The sequence below is a fragment of the Cinclus cinclus genome, chromosome 1 (assembly GCF_963662255.1).
Source record: "Cinclus cinclus chromosome 1, bCinCin1.1, whole genome shotgun sequence".
NCBI lineage: Eukaryota > Metazoa > Chordata > Aves > Passeriformes > Cinclidae > Cinclus > Cinclus cinclus.
Window position 1 is genome coordinate 34,049,919 of NC_085046.1, and position 21,715 is coordinate 34,071,633.

Sequence of the window (21,715 nt, forward strand, 5' to 3'; positions counted from 1 at the left end):
AATTTTAAAAGTCAGTCATAAAATGTGGGGTGGCTTATTTATTTTTAGAAGGTTATTCTTAAAGAATGTTTTTTTTCTCCTCCTGTGAGATTCCCTGACAGTGCAACATAAAGCTGGGAATAAATTTGGCTTTATGCAAAAAGCGTTATCAGATGTACAGAATAATTACACATAAAATTGCCACTGTAATTGCCACTAGTCAGCTGGGGGAGGGAGCAAACTAGATTCTAGACAGAAAAGCCACCTTAACTTCGCAAGACTCAAGACGATAGTATCATTTTAATTGAGACAGACAGAGGTGTTAGGCAAACACATTAATTGAGGCAATTGAAATTCAGGGCTCAGTCTGACAAAGCACCGAGTACGTCCACTCCCTGGAGTCATAAGGAAGCACCTTGGAGGTTTGGGCCTTTGCCAGAACAAGAGGGTTAATTTTGAGTCAACAATTCAAGTTTCCAGACTGTTCCAGACTGTACAGGAGTGGCAGCAGCAATGTGAGAAGCAGAGGGAGAGAGAGGGTGTCTCCAGAGCCCCATAGCCTGGGTGCAACAGAGAGGCAGGAATATAGTCCAAAAGCCCGTTCCCAAGCAGTCAAACATTAAATCTGATGCTGGCTCCTGACAGGGACATGGGAACATTCTGTCTGCCCAGAAGTCAGTTGGAGAATAGTTTACATGGCACTGCCCCCACTATGCACCTCTTCTGTAATACTGTGGGCCAGTTACTCTCAGGAGCAAGATCAATACTCCTCTGCACTTGAAAAAGCACAAATACGTATTTTTTCCTATAGTTTTGTAGCGGTGGACTGGATGTTGTGTTCTTCTAATCTCAAAGCCAAGGATAAATTGAATTTTAAAAAGTATAGCGTCCACAGCACAGAGGTCAAATGGAAACTAATAAGAGGAATATTCTTTATCTATGCAGTGCAGGGACATCAAAACACAGGTTCAACCTAAACTCTTTCTTTGCCCAAGGGACAATGAGGTCTGTTGCCCTTGTGCGATCCCAGCCTACAGCTTCCAGCTCCATGCAGGCACCAAGAGTTCTGCAGCTCTCATCTCCAAAGATGGCAATTATTGAGGTGGAGATGGTGAAGCTTGGGAAATAGAAATGGCCTAAAATTTTGGAGGCAATTGGGGGCCAAAGGGAGAAAGAGAGACACAGAAATTAGACCACTACAGGCCTCTGCTTTGATTAAAAGAGATCCTGAGGGAAGTTGGACATTTCGAGTTTGAAAGAGGTGGTAGCAGAGAATGCATCTAAGTGAATATTTTTAAGAACTAACTTAAGGGAGAAAAAAGCTTCAGAGTATCATTTCAAAAAAATCTCCTTTGACCATGGCAAGGGTTTGCCAGCAGCTGCTTTCAGTGCACCTGGTGCAGCTTTTGACTTGAACCTATTGCAGACCTTGCTGGGGAGCAGGCAGAGTGTGTGACATATCCCTTCCCATTTCAGCATCCCCCTCTGTAACTTTCCCCTCTCGTCAGCCCCTGAAAAAGGTCTTCTTGCCCTGCAGGTTTCGCCGGCGGCGCAGCAGATGCAGCCCACGCAGACAGTACAGCCACCACAGCCGACCGGAGGTCGCCGGAGGAGGGTGGTGGACGAAGACCCAGATGAGAGGAGGCGGAAATTTCTGGAAAGGAACCGAGCCGCTGCCACGCGCTGCAGACAGAAGAGGAAGGTCTGGGTGATGTCACTGGAAAAGAAAGCAGAAGAGCTCACCCAGACAAACATGCAGCTTCAGGTGCGAGCCACTGTCTGTGCCCCTGAAGACACAGAGGGGCTCTTTGTGCTTGACTGATGGTGCCTTTGGGGCTGCCCCCGCACAGTCAGCTCCTAGCAGAGCTCAGGCATAATCAGTCTGTTAATCAAGATGTGTGTGCTTCAATTAAAGAAATAATTACATTTTAGTGGGATAAGCCAGGAAAAAGATGTCTTGGGATTTAGAAACCTTCACTAGATGGAGTTGTATTTATTTTCTTTCCTTGTCACTGCTTTTTGTGGGGAATTTTTGAAGTGCCATTAACATGTATGTATGAAATTTCTTCGGAGCAGGGCATGTAGTTAAACCCTCATCCAAAGCCAGCAAGATAGAATCACAAATCGAACAGTCTATCAGTGAGGAAAATGAACTGGATAGATGAAAATACCACGAATATGATAATAAAAGCTTTTCTTACAGTGCTGTCCTTGTTATGGTAGGCACAGTACTTCTGCTTCATGCAGAGGTGTGTCTGTGTGCTGCCAAGGGCAGAAAACCATTTGCAGACTTGCACTCCTCCAAAACATTCTCTCACAAAACTCAAGAGGTGTGAAGAGCACCCAGACAGTGGCTGCAGCTGAGCTGTAGGTGACAGCAGTTCTGCCCCCATGCCCCTGAGCACGGCAACGTGGCCTTTGCCCCATGGGTCTGACCCTTGGCCTCATGCAGAGAGCCCCAGTATTTCCTGAGTAGACTGAAACATTACCTTACGTATCTCTGGTGCTGTGAAGTTAGTCCATTTGTCAGACCGCCTTCAGAGGTTACAAAATAATGTCACTGACAAACGTTAACATAAACCCGGCACACAAGCACCTGAATGCTGTTTTTGCTCGGTTCTTTCAAAGTGTTCTTGGGTTTAAGCTTTGCGGAATAGCCTGGTTTAAGCTTTATTGCTAACCAAAGTCTCTCTTTCTTCTCTAGAATGAGGTTTCCATGCTGAAAAATGAGGTAGCACAGCTGAAACAGTTATTGTTAACACATAAAGACTGTCCGATAACAGCTATGCAGAAAGAATCACAAGGATATCTAAGTAAGTAGCTGGTATGTTTGCACTGTTTCCACACTCCTCACAGGAAGGCAAACCTTCCAATTCTTCCCTCCAGAACCCCTTCTTGGTCATATTATCATTTGAATCTGTCTTCTCAAACATCATCCAAGCCATCCAATCTCCTGCCCTTATTTATCCAGCCCCGCTCAAAACCAAAAAGCCCCGGGTTGCATCCCACACAGCAGAGCTAGTCTCCCCACCCCTCCTTTCGGCAAGGAAATGCACACGGATGGACACTCACTCCCCTGTGGAGGATCCTGCTTGAACTCACAGCTCCAAACCTGCAAGAGTCCTCCTGGGCACGGTGCTGCCAGAACCTTAAAATAACTCTCAAAAGGAAAGTTAAAAAGGAAAACATTACAGTCCCCTCCAGCAAAAATGGTACTGTGCTCTGACAGTGGCACAGACCAGTCCTGGCGCAGGTTTTCAAGGTTTGTTAACTCTTTTTTTAACTCTCATCTTTCTTTCTTTCTTTTTTCCCCAATAATCTCAGCTAACAGAGACATTTAATCAATCTTTTCTAGGTGATGCACTTTGTGAGTGTGGTAATTTACAGACAAATTCTCTGTTTCGTTATGGAATAATTCAGAAGAGCCTGAGAGCTTGCTAGATTGTGACATTGTCTTAAAATAGAGCCCATTTCTGTCTCCTCTGCATCACTATGCATCTGTCTCTTTAACAGTACTCAAAGCAAAAAATACATAATTGCATTACATGCCTATCAGCTGTTGCTCAGATTAGATTTTCTGTGCTGCAGTGCACTGCACTCTAATTTTGATTCCTGCTGGAACAAATAAAGCATTTAAGCATCCCGACTGCTTTTAAAGACCTCAATATATCAGACTTTATCCCAACATTAGTTTCAGGTATTAAGGTCTTGGACTTTTTTCAAGGTTCAATCAATTCTTGAAGTCAGGTTGATATCAGAGAAGCTGGCTTGAAAAAAATAACGAAAATTAAAACAATCTTAAGACAGAGAGTTTTGGATAACTGTAATTATATTTTATAATCCTGGGACTTCTGCATGCTTCAGGTCATCAGTACTTCCAAGAATATCACCCAGCCTAGGTTTTTTACTCAGATGGAAAAATGAATGTGTGTTGTCTCTGTGCCCTCATTCCCTTCCCAGGTCCTGAGAGCAGTCCTCCTGCAAGCCCAGTCCCAGCTTGCTCCCAGCAGCAAGTTATCCAGCACAACACCATAACAACCTCCTCCTCTGTCAGTGACGTCGTGGGAAGCTCCACTCTCACCCAGCTCGCCAGCCACAGAACAGACATCAACCCCATCCTTTAAAAGTGGTTGATCAGAAACTGCTGGGGGAGTGTGGTACCGTATCAAAGCATCCTCTATGCTAAGGACATTTGCAACCATAACTCAAGCCTGGAAGACCCCTCAGTTCTTGAAAGACTCTGCCTGTTCATTTTTATAGTTATTAAAATGTCTTTTATACTTAGTTACATGAAAGGGAGTTAAACAATTAATATGCTATCAGCTTGAGAAATGCTTTGGTGCTTTCTCCATTTTTTTGGTACCAGTTACTTGTTTATAAACCTAACTGTTTCTGTACATAGTCATGTTTCCTTCTCAGCAGTCTAGCCTGCAGCCTCCGAAATACAAAGTTGTGTTAAACTGCAGCTTGTTAGCCAGTGTGAGGCATGAAAAATATTAAACAGAGTCAAACATAGGTAACTAGGAGTAATTAGGCTATAAATACAGAGCGAGGACATCTGCTGACAGCATAATAAAAAAGAGCTAGCATTGTGCTATCACCAGACCATGTCCTGCCTTCAGAGCCTCTTTCAGAGCAGTTATAGAGGATGTGGCTTCAGGACAAAATCAAGCCCAAATAGCATGCTCTTTCGTCTAGCCCTCCCCCTTCTCTCTCTCCTACCCTGGCCTTTTTCTCCTCCAGTTATTCTCACACCTTGCTTTTCCCTTCCCTTTTCATTTCCCAGCCTTTTTTCTTCCTCGCTTTTTTTTTTTTTTTGCCTTTTTTTTTTCATTCCAAGGCTTTCCCGCTTCCCTCTTTTTCTCAAAGAATGGTAATGAACAGGCAAAACTTCAAGCCCACCTAAAAACTGTCGGCACGGCTGCTGTTTTCACTAGCTCTTCACCCGCAGTTGGGCTGCGCCAAGCATTTGGCTTTTAAAAACTACAAATGCTCCTGATTTAGTGTTTTTAATAAATAGGGAAAAGTGAAAGCAGTGCAGCCGCAGGTGAAGCAGGATGGTGATCCAGCTGTGTTGATGCTAGCAACCCTGTAAGCTTCTGTGGGGCAGCACAGGCATAGCAAGCAACACCTGAGAGTCACAGCAATTTTTTGCACTGACAGTCATTAATGTAGGAAAATCCGTGTAGTATATAATAGTTTGGAAAAGTTCTGTTCCCTAACCTGGCTGCGTTGTTCTAGCAATGAAAGCTAACAGCCTCAGGCTTCATGGGCAATAAATGAGAAATAAATCAGTGTAATGGTTCTGACCAGTTGGAAAAACGCCATTTTTAATTCCCAGGGAAAGACCTGCTCTCTGCAGGCATTCCTTTAAATGCTCACAGGCTGATCCCAAGCTGGCAGACAGCAGTGTAGCTTCACTGACTTTAATGGCACTTAACACCCGCTTACTGCGGGTAAGGGATTGTTCTTTAGGACACTAAATAATTTCTAGAAGGCACGCAGCAGCTAAAAAATGCTGCAAGAATGCCAAGTCCCACACTTGGGATAAAAAACAGTCCTGCAGAGAGGGTCTGGAAAAGAGCCTTATGCCACAATTAAGGTTTTTGTTTGGATTCTGAGCCTGCCCCTCAGCACAACTGATTTGCATCCCCGAGTGGTCCCAGTGATTGATGGGAAAATCAGACAGAGATGATGCCAGTTAATTATTCTGCCTTGCTGTATATTGGGACCTGATTTTGCTCTCAAATGTGTCAGCAGCAAAACCTCCCCCTCTTCACCTAGGGAGCAGGCTCCGAGCTGGTGAAAAATGGTCAAACATTTTGAGCTGCATCATTAATAGCAAAATTCACATTATTCCCAGCAAATCCTTTAGCCCCGAACACATTTTGTTCTGAAGAAAAGCTCCCTTCCTCAAAGACTATGTCTTTGGTCTTTGGAGGAGTCATGGGTTTCAAAAGGGTGGGTCTTCTCCATGTGGGAGGGAAAGTGAAACAACTGAAGTGTGAGGAGGCACTGTAAGGAGCAGGGCCTGTCTGGAAGGGAAAACAAATTTCTGAGCATCATTCATTGCTGAATTAGTTCTTATCTTGGTGACTAACTTTTTATCAGTATTCTTTTCTTTAACAGCTCGCTTTCCATTTATGCAAATACATTCAAAAGAAGGAGATTTTTAATGTACAGTGTAAATCTAGACTTGATGATATAGTCTAAGAACCAAAAAAAAAATTATGAAAAAATACAAATGTAAAGGATTTTCTATTATATTTTAGACAAACATATACTTTTAAAGTGTTTTAAATAATGAATCTATAATTTTTTTTAATCTCCAGTTGTAATAGCTAAATGGTTTTGCTTCATCATGGCTCCCAAGAGAACTTTTTTCAAATATGCAGTTGAGAAAAATGTTTCAGCTGAGTATCCGCTATGTAAAAAACCCAAATAAGCATTTCCCTTACATCTGAATTTGATCATTCACCATCAAAAAGGAAATGCCATTGCAAGGTTAATTTTAAAAAATTCTTTCCCTCTATATGGGTAGCACTTAAATACATTAAAAAATAAAAATCAAAGTTATTGGTAATATTAGAATACCCAGTTGAGCTACACTGCACTAGAATTACAGTTTAGCTTCATTTTATTCAGTCTCTTCAATTAAAATATTTAGCTGTTAAAATGAAAGCCTCTACATTAAAAAGAAAAAAAAAAAGGAAAAAATACAAAAACCTTGCTAAGTTTTGTTAAGTTCAGCAACTTGACAGTTTGACTGATGTGTATTATATATAGCTCAATTATTTCTTTTTTTAATGCTAACTAGGCAAGCCAACCACACATGTTGGCCTAAATGTGTAATTACAATGAAATGTCTCCTCTCTATACTATTGGCCTTTAGGTATAATCCTTGCTAGTGATGTGGAAATAAGTAAAGGATGAAAAGCTATTTGCTATTGCTTCTTGTAACTCTGTCGCAGGTTCACAGGCCAAGAAACATGCAGCATATTTATATCGGCTGTATCATCAGGAAAAAGACCAACCGTATCAGGCACCTTATATTATTGATCAGATTTGCTTCCACATTAAAATGCTCTTGTTTTCCAGGGGAGTGATCCTGCAGCCTTTTCTCAAGCTGCTGGTCCAACTGGGCACTGGAGGCTGCCTGAGCAAGGGTTGCGGGAGAAGCCCCAGCCCTCCGTCTCCAGGATGTCCCTCTGCCATGTGGTCAGTGGCAGCAGCAGACCTCTTCCTAAGCATGTCACTCCAAATGCACTTCCTGGGCTCTTTCCACCAAGGAGGAACCCTGCTTTTCCACGAGCTACTTCTGGAGACTGCTCCGCTTTCCTCTTGCCCAGCCAGTCCAGCCTGTTGCAGGGCTCACCAGGCTCTGTGCCCTATCCCACTGCCAGCAAAGGACAACTCGGACCACTTCCATCGTCCGCTCTCCAGGGCACTCGCAGTGTGGTGAGCCTTGGCCAGTGCCTTGTTCAGGAGGAGGTGCTAACCATGCAATAGACAGCATCTTGTGGGTGTGACATTGGAAGCAGGTTGGAAATCTCAGCCATAGAGAACTGCAATACTTTGATCAGAAAGAAATGATGCTGCGATCCAGCTCTGGCACCCCCAGCCCCCCTTCCCCAAGTCAATTAATGCAAGCCATATTCATAACGCCGCCTGTGGGAGACAAGTAGTTTGTGTGCTGTCATGGTGTGTTTCATAAGGACAACGACGATGATGATGATGATTTATGGAGAATTTCATGCTGTTGGGAGTTAATTCCTGCTATGAAGCTAAATGTCTGCTGCCCATATTCTGAATAGTGGAAAGTCAATGGTTCAGTGCCTCAGTGCGTGTGGATTTAGTGTTAATGACTCAGTCCTGTTAACTAACAAGCCAGCTATAACTGTTGTGAAATGCCCAACTTTTGAGGATTCATATTTTTTTAAGCAACAATATTTAGTGTTGAAAACTAGCCTTTTAGTTTAGGCAAAATATGCTTTTTAGCAGCTAATACCTTTTTTTAAAAAAAAGCGTATAGAGTGAATTTATGAAAATTCATGAGGACCAAAGCAATTTTAAAACAGGAATCTATTAATTTAGTATTCACATAGAATTTTATAAAGTATTTATTAATAAATGTTATTTTAACACATTCCATTTGAACAGTATTCTTGTACAGAATCTGTTTTTTGGTTTTTTTTAACGTTACAATATTAGTTTTGCAATAAACTACTCTATGTGTTTGTGCATCTTAATCTTTCAGGGTCTCAAGCAGAAGTCATCCATCTAAGATGGATAAGTTTGCTGAGGTCAGTTGTACAGAAATTCCTAGAATTAAATGTTTTCCTTAAAGCAGCATCTGCTTTTTTTTTTTCTTTTTTTTTCTTTTGCAACAATGAAACAAATTATTAACCTTCAGTTGTTTCCTTTGTTTTGCAAAATGTGATTTCTCGTTTTAGAAAGCATGAGACAACGTATAACTGGAAAGCCTGTCTTTTTTTTTTTTCTGCTTTTTGTTTAAGGCTGATTTTATACATTGCCACAGAAGATCTAACCCCATCCTCATTTCTTGTCAAGTATCACTTAGTGAGTTGCACTATACTGCCTTATCATTGCCTCTTCAGTCCTCTTACTAAGCAGTGTTCCTTAGATTTAGACCATTGAAGCTCCATTATACATCGGAGAAATTATTGGAGGGGGAAGAAGAGAAAAAAATTGATCTGTAGACATAAACCCTAAACTGTGCCTATAAAACAAAACCAGTTACAACTAATTAGTATCTTACTTCTACATTTCAATTATTTATATTCTTTTAAAATTGCACTTTAGCTCTTGCTCTCTTTCTTGCTCTCCCTTGTTGAATCATTTATAAATACTCTTGTAAAATTTTTGCACCAGATACATTTATATGCTTTCACTGGTGGCATATCTACAACTTGTCTCTCACACCTGCCTGAGTGGAGAAACTGAGACCAGCCAGTCTGCAGTGTGACCTAGAGTTTACACCCTCTTCATGACAGCATATAAATGTTTTATTATGCAATGTGTGTTATGTGAGGCGACATCTAAGCTACATTAATAATCTCTCATCCCAAGAACCAAAGTGTCCTGTATATCATAAGGTCAGGAGACTGGCTCTGTTGTGCATTGTGATGCACTTTGACTGTTGTCCAACTCACAGTAGCTGCAAAGCTGCAGTGGTAACAGTGGCCATACTATGTATTAGAGTTCTGAATCAATAAAATATGTTGCCTTATAACTTGACTAGGGACAGCACCTTTAAAAAGAAAAAAAAAAAAAAAAAAAGAAGAGACAAAAAGCTTCTAAGGACAAATAAAAGCAATAAAAATCTCAAGCAATTTGAACACCAAAAAAAAAAAAAGTTCAATTTTTTGACATCTGAAATTATCATCTTACTGCATAGACAAAAGAGACTGTTTACATCCATAACCTCTTTTTGTTTTTTTTTAATTTTTTTTCCAGAGCTTACAGTTATCTCAGTTTTATCAGTGGCTTTACACTTAAGAGCTAAATTTCTTACCATTATTGGTTTTCCATAGCTTTCAAAACGACTTTATATCAAATCCTAAACTGCACGAGGCCAAAAATGTCAGTGTTCACACACACTCAGAGACAAGATTGATTCTCTAAGTGGAAATCTGATCCTTTCCCAGGCTTTCCTTGGACTGGAATCAATAACTGCAACTCATATTAAGACCAATGTGTAATACCTGGGATTCAGGATCTCCATTTCTGCATTTTTGCAAGTTAAATGCTAGTGTTGCTGGGTTTCACCTGGTGGAACTGTTCACAAAGCCCATGGTCAGAGCCTGCCATCTGATGCCGTGAGGGTCTTAGGCCCAAGTATCCTTCTTGAATAAAAATCCACATGACAGCCTTCTGAATGAAGACTGAAAGCTCCTTCTGGCTTTGCAGAAACTGCAGCAGTGTCCTAGGGCGAGGGAGGAGGGAGAAGGGAGAATTGATTGGGCATTTCAAGGGAAATGTTTTCCTTGCTGGAATCTAGGAAATGTCAGAGAAATATTTTCTCCACCCCACAGAGCTGAGATTGCAAGGAGTTCCCTGACAGAGATCACCTTAGCATGCTTCCACAAGACAAACTACTTTGCACGAAAGGTGTATTTGCTCTTCTGAGTAAGAACAATTGCCACTGAGAGTTTTGCCAAGGACTTTATCACTGGGACCCAAGTATTTCCCAGCCCATGGCCGTGAGCTCTGTATTCCTCTCTCTGTAGCACCTCTCTTCAAACACTGGGTAGCACTCATCAGTGAACATTGCTTCTTTGGACTATTGCCATTGTCCTGGTTTTAAGGAACTTTTAGCACTGCTTGGAGTAAGCCTAAACTATCGAAGTTTATATATAAATATATATATATATTATATTAAAAAAAGGTGCTGTCACAGTAAGTTTTGGGCTTGAGGTTGTTTGTATTGTATGCAAAGGTTTTGTGTTTGTATGTCTGTTTGTTTTATTCTGTAAAGCAACCACCTTCCTTACTGGAGGGAGATACATTTTTTTTTTTGGTACACAAATGTAAATACTTGCTGCAGCATTTAATATGTTTAATTTTATGTTAAGCTTTCTGTTGCATTGTGAATCCATTATTGTTACAAATGGACAATGAGTTCATTGAGACTGTTCAACTAGGTCAGATTTTTACATCTCTTTCTAGCTAGAAGAGAAAGGATTTTTGTGCATTTGTACAAATGTTAATAATATCACTGCAATTCCAGTATAATAAAGCACTCAAATACAAATAATTCCAATGGTTTGTCTGTATCTATACTCCAGGCATTTCACCATATGTATAACTCCTGCAATTAAACCAAGCTACTCTTCACTGATTTCTGTTATGACCTACAACCAACCCCTCATCTCCCTCCAAACTGGAGGAGGACCATGGTGCAGGGCACACTCCTGCCTGGTGGCAGGAGCAAGGTGCTGTGCAGACCTTGTGGCTCACCATTGTCCTCCAAGACAGCCGAGGTGACTTGGTAAGAACAAGTTCTCTGAACTTCTTCCAAGCAGGGAGGCTGCAAAGCCTCACACAAAAAGACTTACGTGGTGGAGCCTGACATGAGGCCTCCACATAAGGATGAGACAAGCTGTTACTTTACTTTTCCTTGCAGCTGGAGTGTGCCTGTATCAAAATACACTCCATGCTTGTTATCCCGCCAACCTCTCCTCTTGCCAAAAGCTGCCTGGAAATGGATTTCCTGCTGGGCTAATTAGCTCTAATTGTGATGCCCCTGTTATCTTGCCAACCTCATTTCTCACTATAAATTGGTCCAATAGAGACCTTGGCACAATAATGCATAAACTGTAATCTAAAGTTAGTTGGGATGAACCCATCTCTCCAGTGGGAATTAGATTAGCTGTTGATTAATGCAACTTGATGTCTTGCTGGCAGTCCCAGAGTGAGGGCCTGACCCAAGTGGTGCAGCCTCAGTGACAAGGACCAGCCTGCCTGCAAGTGCTCTGTGCTGGTGTCACACTGCAGAATATTGGCCCCATGCAGTGTGACCGTGCTGCTCCCTTGGGGGCCCTGGCACAGACACAGCTTCTGCTGCTCTCCCCCCGGTTTTTAAAAGGCTAAATCTGGCCAAGAGCATTCACCCTCCTAAAATGGCTAGGAAAAAGGCAGAGCCATGCCCCCGTTCCCATCCTCCACTTGTAAAAGCTGGAAGATGGGGCAGTGGGTGCACATGGCTCCCTCTTTAAGGGGGTACAGCAGACGTTTTCCCCAAACATCAAGGCATGGCAGTAGGTGGATCCTTTTCTGAGGTGATATACTCCTGCACTCCCTTTAAAGCAGGGATGTTATGCTACTGCTTAACATACATTTATACAGCAGGGCTCTTGCTCTGGTGCCAAATACTGAAAGAGGATCATCATATCTGCAAAAATAGGTGCCCCTCATGAAGACATATCACAGGATAACTTTATTGTCCACAGTTATATTTACACCTGGCAGTATGAGCTAAACAAGATGTATTCTGGCTGAGGTAACACTGCCCTTTACAGCTGATTCATGGTTTCCCAAACCTGATCGTAGTATTTGTTCTTCTTCCAAGCAGTCCACTGTTACTATTGCTCTCTCCAGGCTGCTCTGGACATCATAACAAAGTTATTATTAGCATGAAAATGAATCAGTGCGAGCACTCACTCTTCTCCCTTGCAGGGATGCAGCCAGAACTAGACTAAGCTGAGGACACTGCATCAACAAGAAGGTTGCCTCAGCTTATACTGGTTAAGGCAGTGGTACAGAAAGACTTCTTCCCTCTGTCACACCAGCCTCTTGAGTTCTGGCTGGACCCACTTAGCTCCTCAAGTGTCCCAGCTTCTTCCTGAACCCAGGCTGCAGCCTACTTGCTATAAGTGCAATCAAAACTAATGGCAATGCAGCACAGAGTTCAAGTAGGGATGATGAGCGAGTACAGAGGACACTATAGGTACCCAAGGACGTTGTCAAAAACCATGGAAGCATAACAGAGCAACAACAGCAATTTGGAGAAAGCAAACACCTCCTTAAAAAAGGCAAATGGATCTAGGGGAGGATGGTGAACCCCCATGAGCCCAGATGTAAACAGACACAAGAGCTGAGAAATTGGAATTGAACTGGTGCTAGAGAAACCCTTCTGCAGGAGGATGGAAAAACATAGCAGACACAAGTGCATTTTTGTTTAAAAAAGTGTTTAGAAATACTGGGATAGAGGGAACACTGGATATGCAAGGATGCAAAGCTCTTCACTATCACACTGACTCAGCATAAAAGAGACAAAGCATGTCTGACCTCCTTTTGGAGAATCTCTCTACATGCAGCTAGTGGGGAATCTTCCCACATGCAGCCCTTGGGGACAGGCTCAGAAATTATGTGCTTGGTTAGGTCCCCTCATTAGCAACACTTTCTCTACCCACAGCTCTGGCAAAGGCTTTCAGGAGAGACCTACCTCTCAGCATTCCCTGCCCATCTGGAGTCACAGTCTAGCTGGAGGCAGGCAATGGATTTTTTTCTTCTCCACAATAGCTACTGGCTGCTGAGGGCCCACTACAGGAGACTCCAGCTCCAGGACTACCCCCAGAATTAACCTGCTACACCTACTTTCTTTACACTTTACTCACAGGCATTTGTGAGCCTACCCACAGGGCATAAGCACAAGATAAATAATAAAAATTTATTGAGAACTTTTTTCTAGGGAGTCAAAAAATTAATCAAGTATCAGAAAGGAAGGATCAAAGTTAAACCAGAACCACCACTACCATTTAGGTCAGAGCCAACAATTAATGGTCTGGGACTATTTGCTCAATTCTTTGGTCTGCTTTGTTATAGCAATTGCCCTAACTAATTTTTTTTTTTTTTTTTGCTTCCAAGCTGCTGTGCTGCAACAGGGACATTTGTTTTAGTGGCTCTAAGAAGGGCATTAGTGCTGCCATGTGCTTAAAGGTCTCTTTCTACAGCATTCTTGAGCACTGTTTTTCCTCCAGCCTGCTCTATTCTCCAGCAATACAATGCCACAGTATGAGAACGACCCAGCAAAGCTGATAAAATATTTAAGACGCGTGTTCTGATTGTGTTAGGTAAGCAAATACCACAAGAGCCCAACCATTAGTGAACCTGATCAGCCCAATCCCCCAGGACCTGCCAGCAGAGCAAGCCAGAGCAGTCTGAACTGGAAGCAATGAGGCAGCTGCCTTTCCCAAAAGAGAGGGAAGCTTGAAGGTGTATTTTGCAGAGATGAGGAATCTGCAAGCTGTGGGTCCTGCTCTAAAAGCAAGAAAAAGAGACATACAGGTATATAGATTGGCAGACATAGATTCTGTAGATACATATAGATATAGACATATAGATGCAGACAGCAGAGATGTGTGCCTGTGTATGTGTGTATACAGCAGGTCAGCAGGTGTTTTCACAGGGCATTGCATTCAGCTGACAGCAAGTCAACTTAAAAGAAAGAAAAATATTTGACATAACTGGCCAGTTCATGTAGGAAATTGAGTCGAGAAAAAAATAAATAAAGGCAGAAACTGATTAGTTTAAATTTGGGGCCCTCTGGATTATAATGGATCCCATAGGAAGCCAGGAGGCTTTGTATGGAAGGACTCTATATCCTCCTTGCACTTTCCCTTTTGTTCCACTAATAATTTTCATTCTGTGTTATATGGTGGTTGATCCAATTCCAGCTTAGTAGAAGAGATTTTCTTAGCTTCAAGAAGCTGTGCTACAAAGACAACACATAGCCATGGGTAAGAAAAAGGAACTGCCTGCAGAGAGACATGGATTTGGACTCCGGTTACACTGGGTTGTGTAGGGTATCACAACACCAGCCGTTGTTTTGACTTGGGTTTTTTGTTGTTGGCATTTTGCTGTGGCTGCTCCCTGTACTTTGATCTATATGTTAAATTGTCAGAATTAAAGTTTAAGTCAGGCAGTTTTCACAAGCTGAATGGGGAGGATTGCAAAAGTGGTGGTTTTGCTACCAATGTCCTTCTGCAATGGTGCCTGCCTTTAGAGGCAAGGTTTTATCATTCAGATGGAGTACGTGCAACCTGCACAGACTGACACCCCCTTGGGTTCCTAATTCCTGCAACCCTAAACTCATCCCCCAGAACAGCTGAGGGACTATCAGCCTTTGTAAAGGAGTTTATGCTACCTCTTTGTGGTAGTACTTTTTGTGGGATGAGGTGAAGGGGCTGGGGGGACACTCAGCCCCACAACTCCACAGCAATACAATGTGGTAACATCCTGTCCATGCTGGTAGCAAGGTTTGCAGGGCTCCCACTGTACTGACACACTTGGCACTGGCACTGCAGGTGACTCCTGCCGCTACATTGCAAAAGCTGAACTAAACCAATGCCCCGCAGTCTGACTGTGCCTCAAGCCAATCTTGACTGACTAAAACTAGGGAAAACACAGTGGAAAAGTATTTATCACGTTGTCAGTGTAGCTAACTGGTGTGGAAAACCATGCAGCCCACTGTGTGCAGAGCTTGGCAAAGGCAGGAAGGACAGTGCGTAGGTGGGTGGGCAGGGAGTGAGCAGAGAAAGGAAAGATGGCCAAAATGTTTGTGATTTGCTGCATGGTGAAGCTGTACTCCTGGGCTGTGCCTAGGGCACCAGACGGAAACTTAACTGGGATGGTGTCTGTATCTTCTTGTGCCATTAGTGGCAGTGTTTCTGCCCCACTGTTCCTGTGAGGTGTCTATACTGAGCCATCACCAAGGCTTTACCCAGAGTTGTCCTCCCCCTACAAAGCCCATGTAGCTTTAAAATGTGATCTGCTCTCTGGCCTCAAAGAGTCAGCAATCCTCACATTGCAGAGACAGGGAAACCCAAGCTACTGATTACAGTGTGATTTTAAATTCTGGATTTCCAGAGCAGGACTCACATTTTAATTGATTAGAAAGACCTTCACGCATATCTCCATGACAGCAATTTCCTCTGTCATGTTATGCCTCATGTCACTCCAGGAGAACTGTATAAAGATCCTTTTAAGCAGCAGCAAAAAGAGGTACCATCTTGATCTGCTCACAAAAACATTTCTGCTTTCCTTGCAAGCCATGCTGAGCAAGGGGACCATGGAGGGCTTAACCCTGTCAAGGAACAGTGCCACAGAAGGAAGCACGACATCCACACCCCTGGCACTCACAGCTTGTTTCTGGGATGGGATGAGAAAGGCCATGTTTTTCCCAATGAGAAATTAAGACCCTTTGGCTTGCTGAAGCCATAGAAAAAGTCAGGAAAAAGGCAGACCCTTTTCCAGGAAAACTCTACTTCTAATGTGGTATGAGAGCAGTAGGAACCCATCAGAGCTGCAAAGCAGAGCTACATCACTGCTGCTGGACTAATCGGAGCCAGCAGTTGGGAGGGAAAGCCAAGGACAGCTTTTAAATGCACACGGCAGAGAGAGGAATGAAAAATATTAATTTTAAACGGATCGACACTGGCCTTGGAACTAGGCAGGCAAACATCCAAACCTGTCAGGAGGGAGTAATGAGGGCTTTTAAATTAGATGTGATCACCTATCTGCGGCTGTACAGAGTGTTTGCTGTGTATCCCTCATACCTTAGGGAGAACCCAGACATGTGAGGTTACAACTGGGCTGTCTGTCTATGGGCTCTTTCATCTGAAAGTTTCAAGTGCTTCTCGGGCTTTAATTTAGTGCCTTAATTACTCAGGGATTTAGGTAAATATAATTGTCTTCATTATTCCCAGCAGTACACAGAGAGGAATGGACTGACAGAGAAATCAGAAAGTGTGAGTACACCCCCCACTTTCCTACCCCCCCCCCCCCTTTCCTGCTCTTGCCAACAGCCCGTACATCAGGGCCAGGAGACTGCAGGCAGGCAAAACTTTACCTGCTGAAGGCGTATCCATGCAGTCCTCCCTAAGAACTGTAATCCTTGCCCTCAAGGAGAAATTAGCTGTTTTGCTCTCCATAGGTCTTCTTCAAAGCTCTAGCCAAGCTCATCCTCATTAGGAGGCCATTAAAACACCGATGTTCTTCACATTACGATTTCCTCTTGGATTAGATGGGAAGATTTTTATACACTGTAAAAAGATTCTCCGGTTCTGACATCTCCTTTTTTATTTGCTCAGACCAAAAGCTTGCAAGGAACAGGAATGGGAAACCATACCAGCATTCAAATAAAATGCCACAATCATCCACAGAGGCGAGGGGAAAGCCCTACAGTCTCGTTAGCCAAACTTGCACATGGTTCTAATCAAATGGGTGGGAGGGAGACATTCCCTTGGCCACGGATACCAACGATTTTTCCTTAGGTTCCAATTCTGTAACTCTTATTCATCCAAAGATAAACGGGCTTTTCAGGCAGGGAAAGAGGGCTTTGGGACTGTGCTCTAAGGCTTTTCATGTATTCATGAAGTTGTCACTTGCCTTTTACATTCAAATTCTGATGGGTCAGACTTCCTAGACGGTGTCTTTCAACACCTAATAACTCACCCAGCAAGCTCCAGTGCTAATACAGACGTCTTCTTATCAAGCTTGAGTCTGAGAGGTTTGAGGATTATTTTAAAGACACTTCTTGGATTTGTACTGAATCCTTCACAGCGATTATTTATGTGGCATTTCTTTCCAATTACACAGTTGAAAACATCACCTGTTTTAGCAGGAGATTTCTGGGGTGAGGGCAGAAATATTTTGAGGAATTTGGTCATTGCCATTTGCTAATGGAAAATGTAGTAACCAAAGCAGTTTTTTTAAAACCACAATAAATTTTATATTTGTTACTGCTGGATTCCCATTAAATGCATTAATTACAGGAATGTTTAATGAAACAAGTAAAAAAAAAAAACCTCCATTATGTATAGAGCACTGTGAAAAACAAGGTATTCAGCAGCATGTGCTCTTATATACTCTTAATAAAAGACCTTACCATAAGGTAAAAACCCAATAAAATATGCTATAATGTGCTATGGGACCCACCATTGATTTACAATACATTTATTCCTTTAGCACTAAGCAAGTTTTGCACAATACGCAGCCAGCTTTTATATATTTATATATAAGACCCGTTTTCTTCTCACAAAGATTTATTGAATTTCCCCAGAGCATATTCATTTTCTAAAAAGTTCTTTGTTTTGCTCTATATTCATTGTAATAAAGGCAACAGTCTTCTTCCTGATTGACACCCGCAATATTAAAATTACAAAAAAAAAACCCGAGAGCTGATATCGTAATGCTTTATATGGAAATATCACTCTGTAGGCTCTGTGAGACTAAATGCAAGCAGAGTTTTGCTAGTAGCTGGCATTTTGCAAAACTGCAGCATATTGGGTGAGGTCTAGAAATACACGTCAAAATTATTGTGAAGTTCCAGTTTCTAATTACTCCAAGGAACTGTAAATGAGTAATTTTAAAAATAAACCTTCTGTTCCCCCAAATTTAAATTATGAACATGTAAAACCCATAGCAGCAAGTTCAATAGAACTCCTGATAAAGTTAAATTATGCATAAGATAATGAACATGGGTTGAAATCCTTGAAGAAATGAAGGAGGATTCTCTGAAATGTACTTGCCAATCCTTTGCATGTCATCAAAGACTATTTTTTCAAGCACGATGTAATGTCTCATGATATAATGGAACCGTTCTCGGTGCTCCCTCTTAGTCACACAGATTATTATGGTTGGCAGAGGGTCCTCTCTGTGTTCCGTCCATAGAGGTACATCTGCTCTTCGATGCCCATTCAGTCCACTGTAAAATTCAGCCCCCCGGTTTTGAAAAGGCTCCCTCCTGCCTCAGCCTCACCTGTGATAATGGGAGGGGAGCGTGCGAGACGCTCGGGACGCCGCGGCCCGCAGGGCTGGCCCTACGAGCACGGAGCTGCGGCCTACAGCAGACCAAGGGCAGGAGGCTGTCAGAGGAAAGTGCCTCTCTGCTTGCCTTGCCCAACCGAGGAAGGTCAGCTTTGTTGAGAGCAAGCGTCGCCCTATTTACGCATACCTTTGGGGCACGGACCATGCCGGGGCCGCAGTGTGAGCACTGCACAGCCCCGCTCTCTCACCCCTCACCTGCTGCCATCCCAGCCCGGGCCACCGGTCCCGCTCCCACACGCACCGGACGGGCCGATGACCCGGGGAGACCCCAGGTTCTGCACCATGGGCAGGTGCGTTTGCCCTGCACAGACGGGGCATCTACCCGGGACCGGCCGCGGGCAGCGGGGCACGGCGGGGCGAGGGACGCTGGGCGCACCGGGACACAGAACTGATCCGGCTCGGCACGGCTCGGCTCGGCTCGGCACGGCACGGCACGGCTCGGCTCGGCACGGCTCGGCTCGGCTCGGCTGGTGCCGGCGCGTTCCCGGTTGTGCCGTGCCCCCCTGTGGCGCGGCCGGGAAGCTCAGGCGGCCGCCGCGCTGGTCCCCGCTCGGCCGGGCCGCAGCCGCTGGTGCTGCTGTTTTTCTTTCCTCGGTTTTTTCTTTCCCCGGTGGCCACGGGGCGAATTGCCCCGCGAGCTGATCCGACCGAAAACTGACTGATTGAACCCTAGCAAAGTCAGAAGTTGCTACCAAAGTCTGGAATTATTTGCTCCCGCGTCGGCCAGCGGCGTGGCTGCGTGGTCAGTGGGTTTCATGGAAGAGACTGCGACGCGCTTTTAGCCGGAACAGGGAACCGTTCCTCACTGTGATGGGAGACTCACAGCACAGCAGGGTAGCAGCAACGGGGAAATGCTGCCCTGTCCCACGGAATGGTTCTTCTTCCTCACAGTTGCTCTTTTGTCCGGGCAGGGCACTGAGCAGCTCCGTGGGTTCAAGGGGCTGGCTTTTCACTCTGCCTACAAATCTCCCCAAAGAGAAAGGACCAGGGGTTGCTCTGGTGGTTTCTTTATTTTCCTATTTCACAGCTGACAATTTTCAGCAAGAAGCCAAATATGAGGCCGCAACTCATGAAGACTTTCAACCGAAGAGTGAAAGCAAGTTGTAATGAGTAGCATCCTTACTCTTTGTATATAACTATGTGATCTTCAAGGTTCCTTCCAACCCTAACCATTCTATGATTCTATGAAATACATATCTCAGCTGCTTTCTCTGTGGACTATGCAGACTGTTTCTGTTCTTGGCTTCAACAATTTTAGAAATGATAAATTTAAAATTTGACAAGAAAATGCTCTGTTGGAGTGAAGCTCTGGAGCTCATTAAAGAGCACACACAGCCACATGCTGTGAATAATGCATCTCTATTCAGCACAGCAAGGACAGTCTTCATATTTGTGAAACTTTTTCTGTTAAAATGCTAGCCCTGGGGGGACTTAAATAACCAGCACTGAGTGAGGTCTCTATGGAGGGGACAGCACAGCCTGCAGAGGGACCCTGTGCACTGGTAATAAAGGGCAGGGGTTTGGTAACAGGCAATGACCAGTGTGGAAGGATGGCATGAATCATTAAGGCTGGAAAATACCTCCAAGATCAAGTCCAACCATTAACCCAGCACTGCTGTGTGACCCCTAAGCCACGTCCCAAAGTGCCACATCCACAATTCTTTTAAATACCTCCAGGTATGGAAGTGGTGATTCCCTAGGCAGCCTGTTCCTGTATTTGACCACTCTTTTCATGAAGAAATTTTCCTAATATCCAATCTAAACCTCCCCTGGTGCAACTGTCACTTGTTACCTGGCGGAAGAGAACAACCCCCACTTCATTCCTATCTCCTTTCAGGTAATTGTAGAGAGCAATAAAGTTCTCCCTGGCCCTCCTTTTCTCCAGCCTAAACAACTCCAGCTCGCTCAGACACTCCTTATAAAACTTGTGCTCCAAAGCATACACGAGCTTCAGTGCCCTTCTCTGGACACTCTCCAGCACTTCTATGTCTTTCTTGTAGTGAGGGGCCCAAAACTGAACACAGGATTTGAGGTGTGGCCTCGCCAGTGGCCAGAACAGAGGGGCAGTCACTGCCCTGGTCCTGCTGGCCACACTGTTTCTGATACAGGCCAGGGTGCCACTGACCTGGCTGGCTCACATTCAGCTGCTGTCGACCAGTGCCTTTTCCTCTGGGCAGCTTTCCAGCCACTCTGCCCTGGCCGGTAGTGCTGCGAGGGATTGTTGTGACCCAAATGCAGGACCCAGCATTTTACCTTGTTGAACCTCAGACCATGGGCTTTGGCCCATCAGTCCAGCCTGTCCAAATCCCCCTGCAGACTCTTCCTACCCTCCTGCAGAGCAACACCTCTGCCCAACTTTTCTCAGTACTCTCTAACTGTTAATCAGAGATTTATGTTAATTGGCAATAAGTAATAAAGTAAGAATTCCACAAATGGAGTCAATTTTGCCCATAACACCCTGAGCACATAATGCTGGCTGACATGAATAAGGGGGCCATAACCCCTTGTAACCTATTTGCATTGTAAATCTGTCCTAGTACAACATGCCCTGCACTCACTATCTTGGAAACTACATTATTCATCACAAAAGTTTCTCATGCATTTCCAGTGATTTAATTTGTCTTTGGACCTGTATCTTATGGGAATCTGGTAAATTATCATTTAGGTGATTAAGGCTTGAGGCATCATTGGGAAGAGCAGGAACTGAGAAAAAAATCCTAATCTTTTGGTCACATGGTACTTCTCAAAGCAGCCAGATAGATTTTGCAGGAAAATATTTTAAAGTTTTCAGGCCATGTGGAAAGACTTCAGACCAAAGGCTCATGCCTTTTAGGTAAAACCACTAAAACAAGGAGATTTAGGAACTAAGAGAAATGTCAAATATCTGGATAAAATTCTGAGTTGCACACATCTTACAGTTAAATCATTGTGAAGTTAATAGGAAAAAAAAAATGTTACTAATCACCAGGATTTTTTTTCCCGTTTTGCTGTGTTTCAGCAACTCATTTTTATTGAAAGGATCCTCAGCAATACAACACAGCTTCTTAATTCTGTTGTTTGGAATGTAAACCAGAAGCGGAAAACCCAAACAAATAAAGCAGCCCTTTGAATCACGCTGCTGGGTTTTGCTGGAAACTCCTTCTAACAAACAGTCATTAGGTTAAAACTAAAACTGAAACTCTCCTTCTTCATACTGATACTCCAAAACAGTACAAAAGATACCTGTGCAAGTGCTGATTTTTATGCCTGTGTTGAACTTCTAGTATCATGGGACTATTTGTGGTAGTGCAGATAAGCCCACATGTGAGTGTTTGCAGAAACTGAGCTTATCTCCAGCCCGTATTAGCTGGATTCAGTGTGCTCGAGCAGACACACACTGCTTTCT

At 43.6% G+C, this 21,715-nt stretch overlaps 1 protein-coding gene across 1 annotated transcript in view; it reads left to right on the forward strand.

The window, feature by feature from the left end:
* Positions 1-4,103, forward strand: part of CREB5 (cAMP responsive element binding protein 5) — a 212,862-nt gene extending 208,759 nt beyond the window's left edge. The window contains exons 9-11 of the mRNA XM_062508535.1: positions 1,517-1,744; positions 2,684-2,792; positions 3,940-4,103. Of these exons, the coding sequence (XP_062364519.1) occupies positions 1,517-1,744; positions 2,684-2,792; positions 3,940-4,103 (501 nt within the window). The remainder of the gene's footprint in view (positions 1-1,516; positions 1,745-2,683; positions 2,793-3,939) is intronic.
* Positions 4,104-21,715: the final 17,612 nt, after the last annotated feature.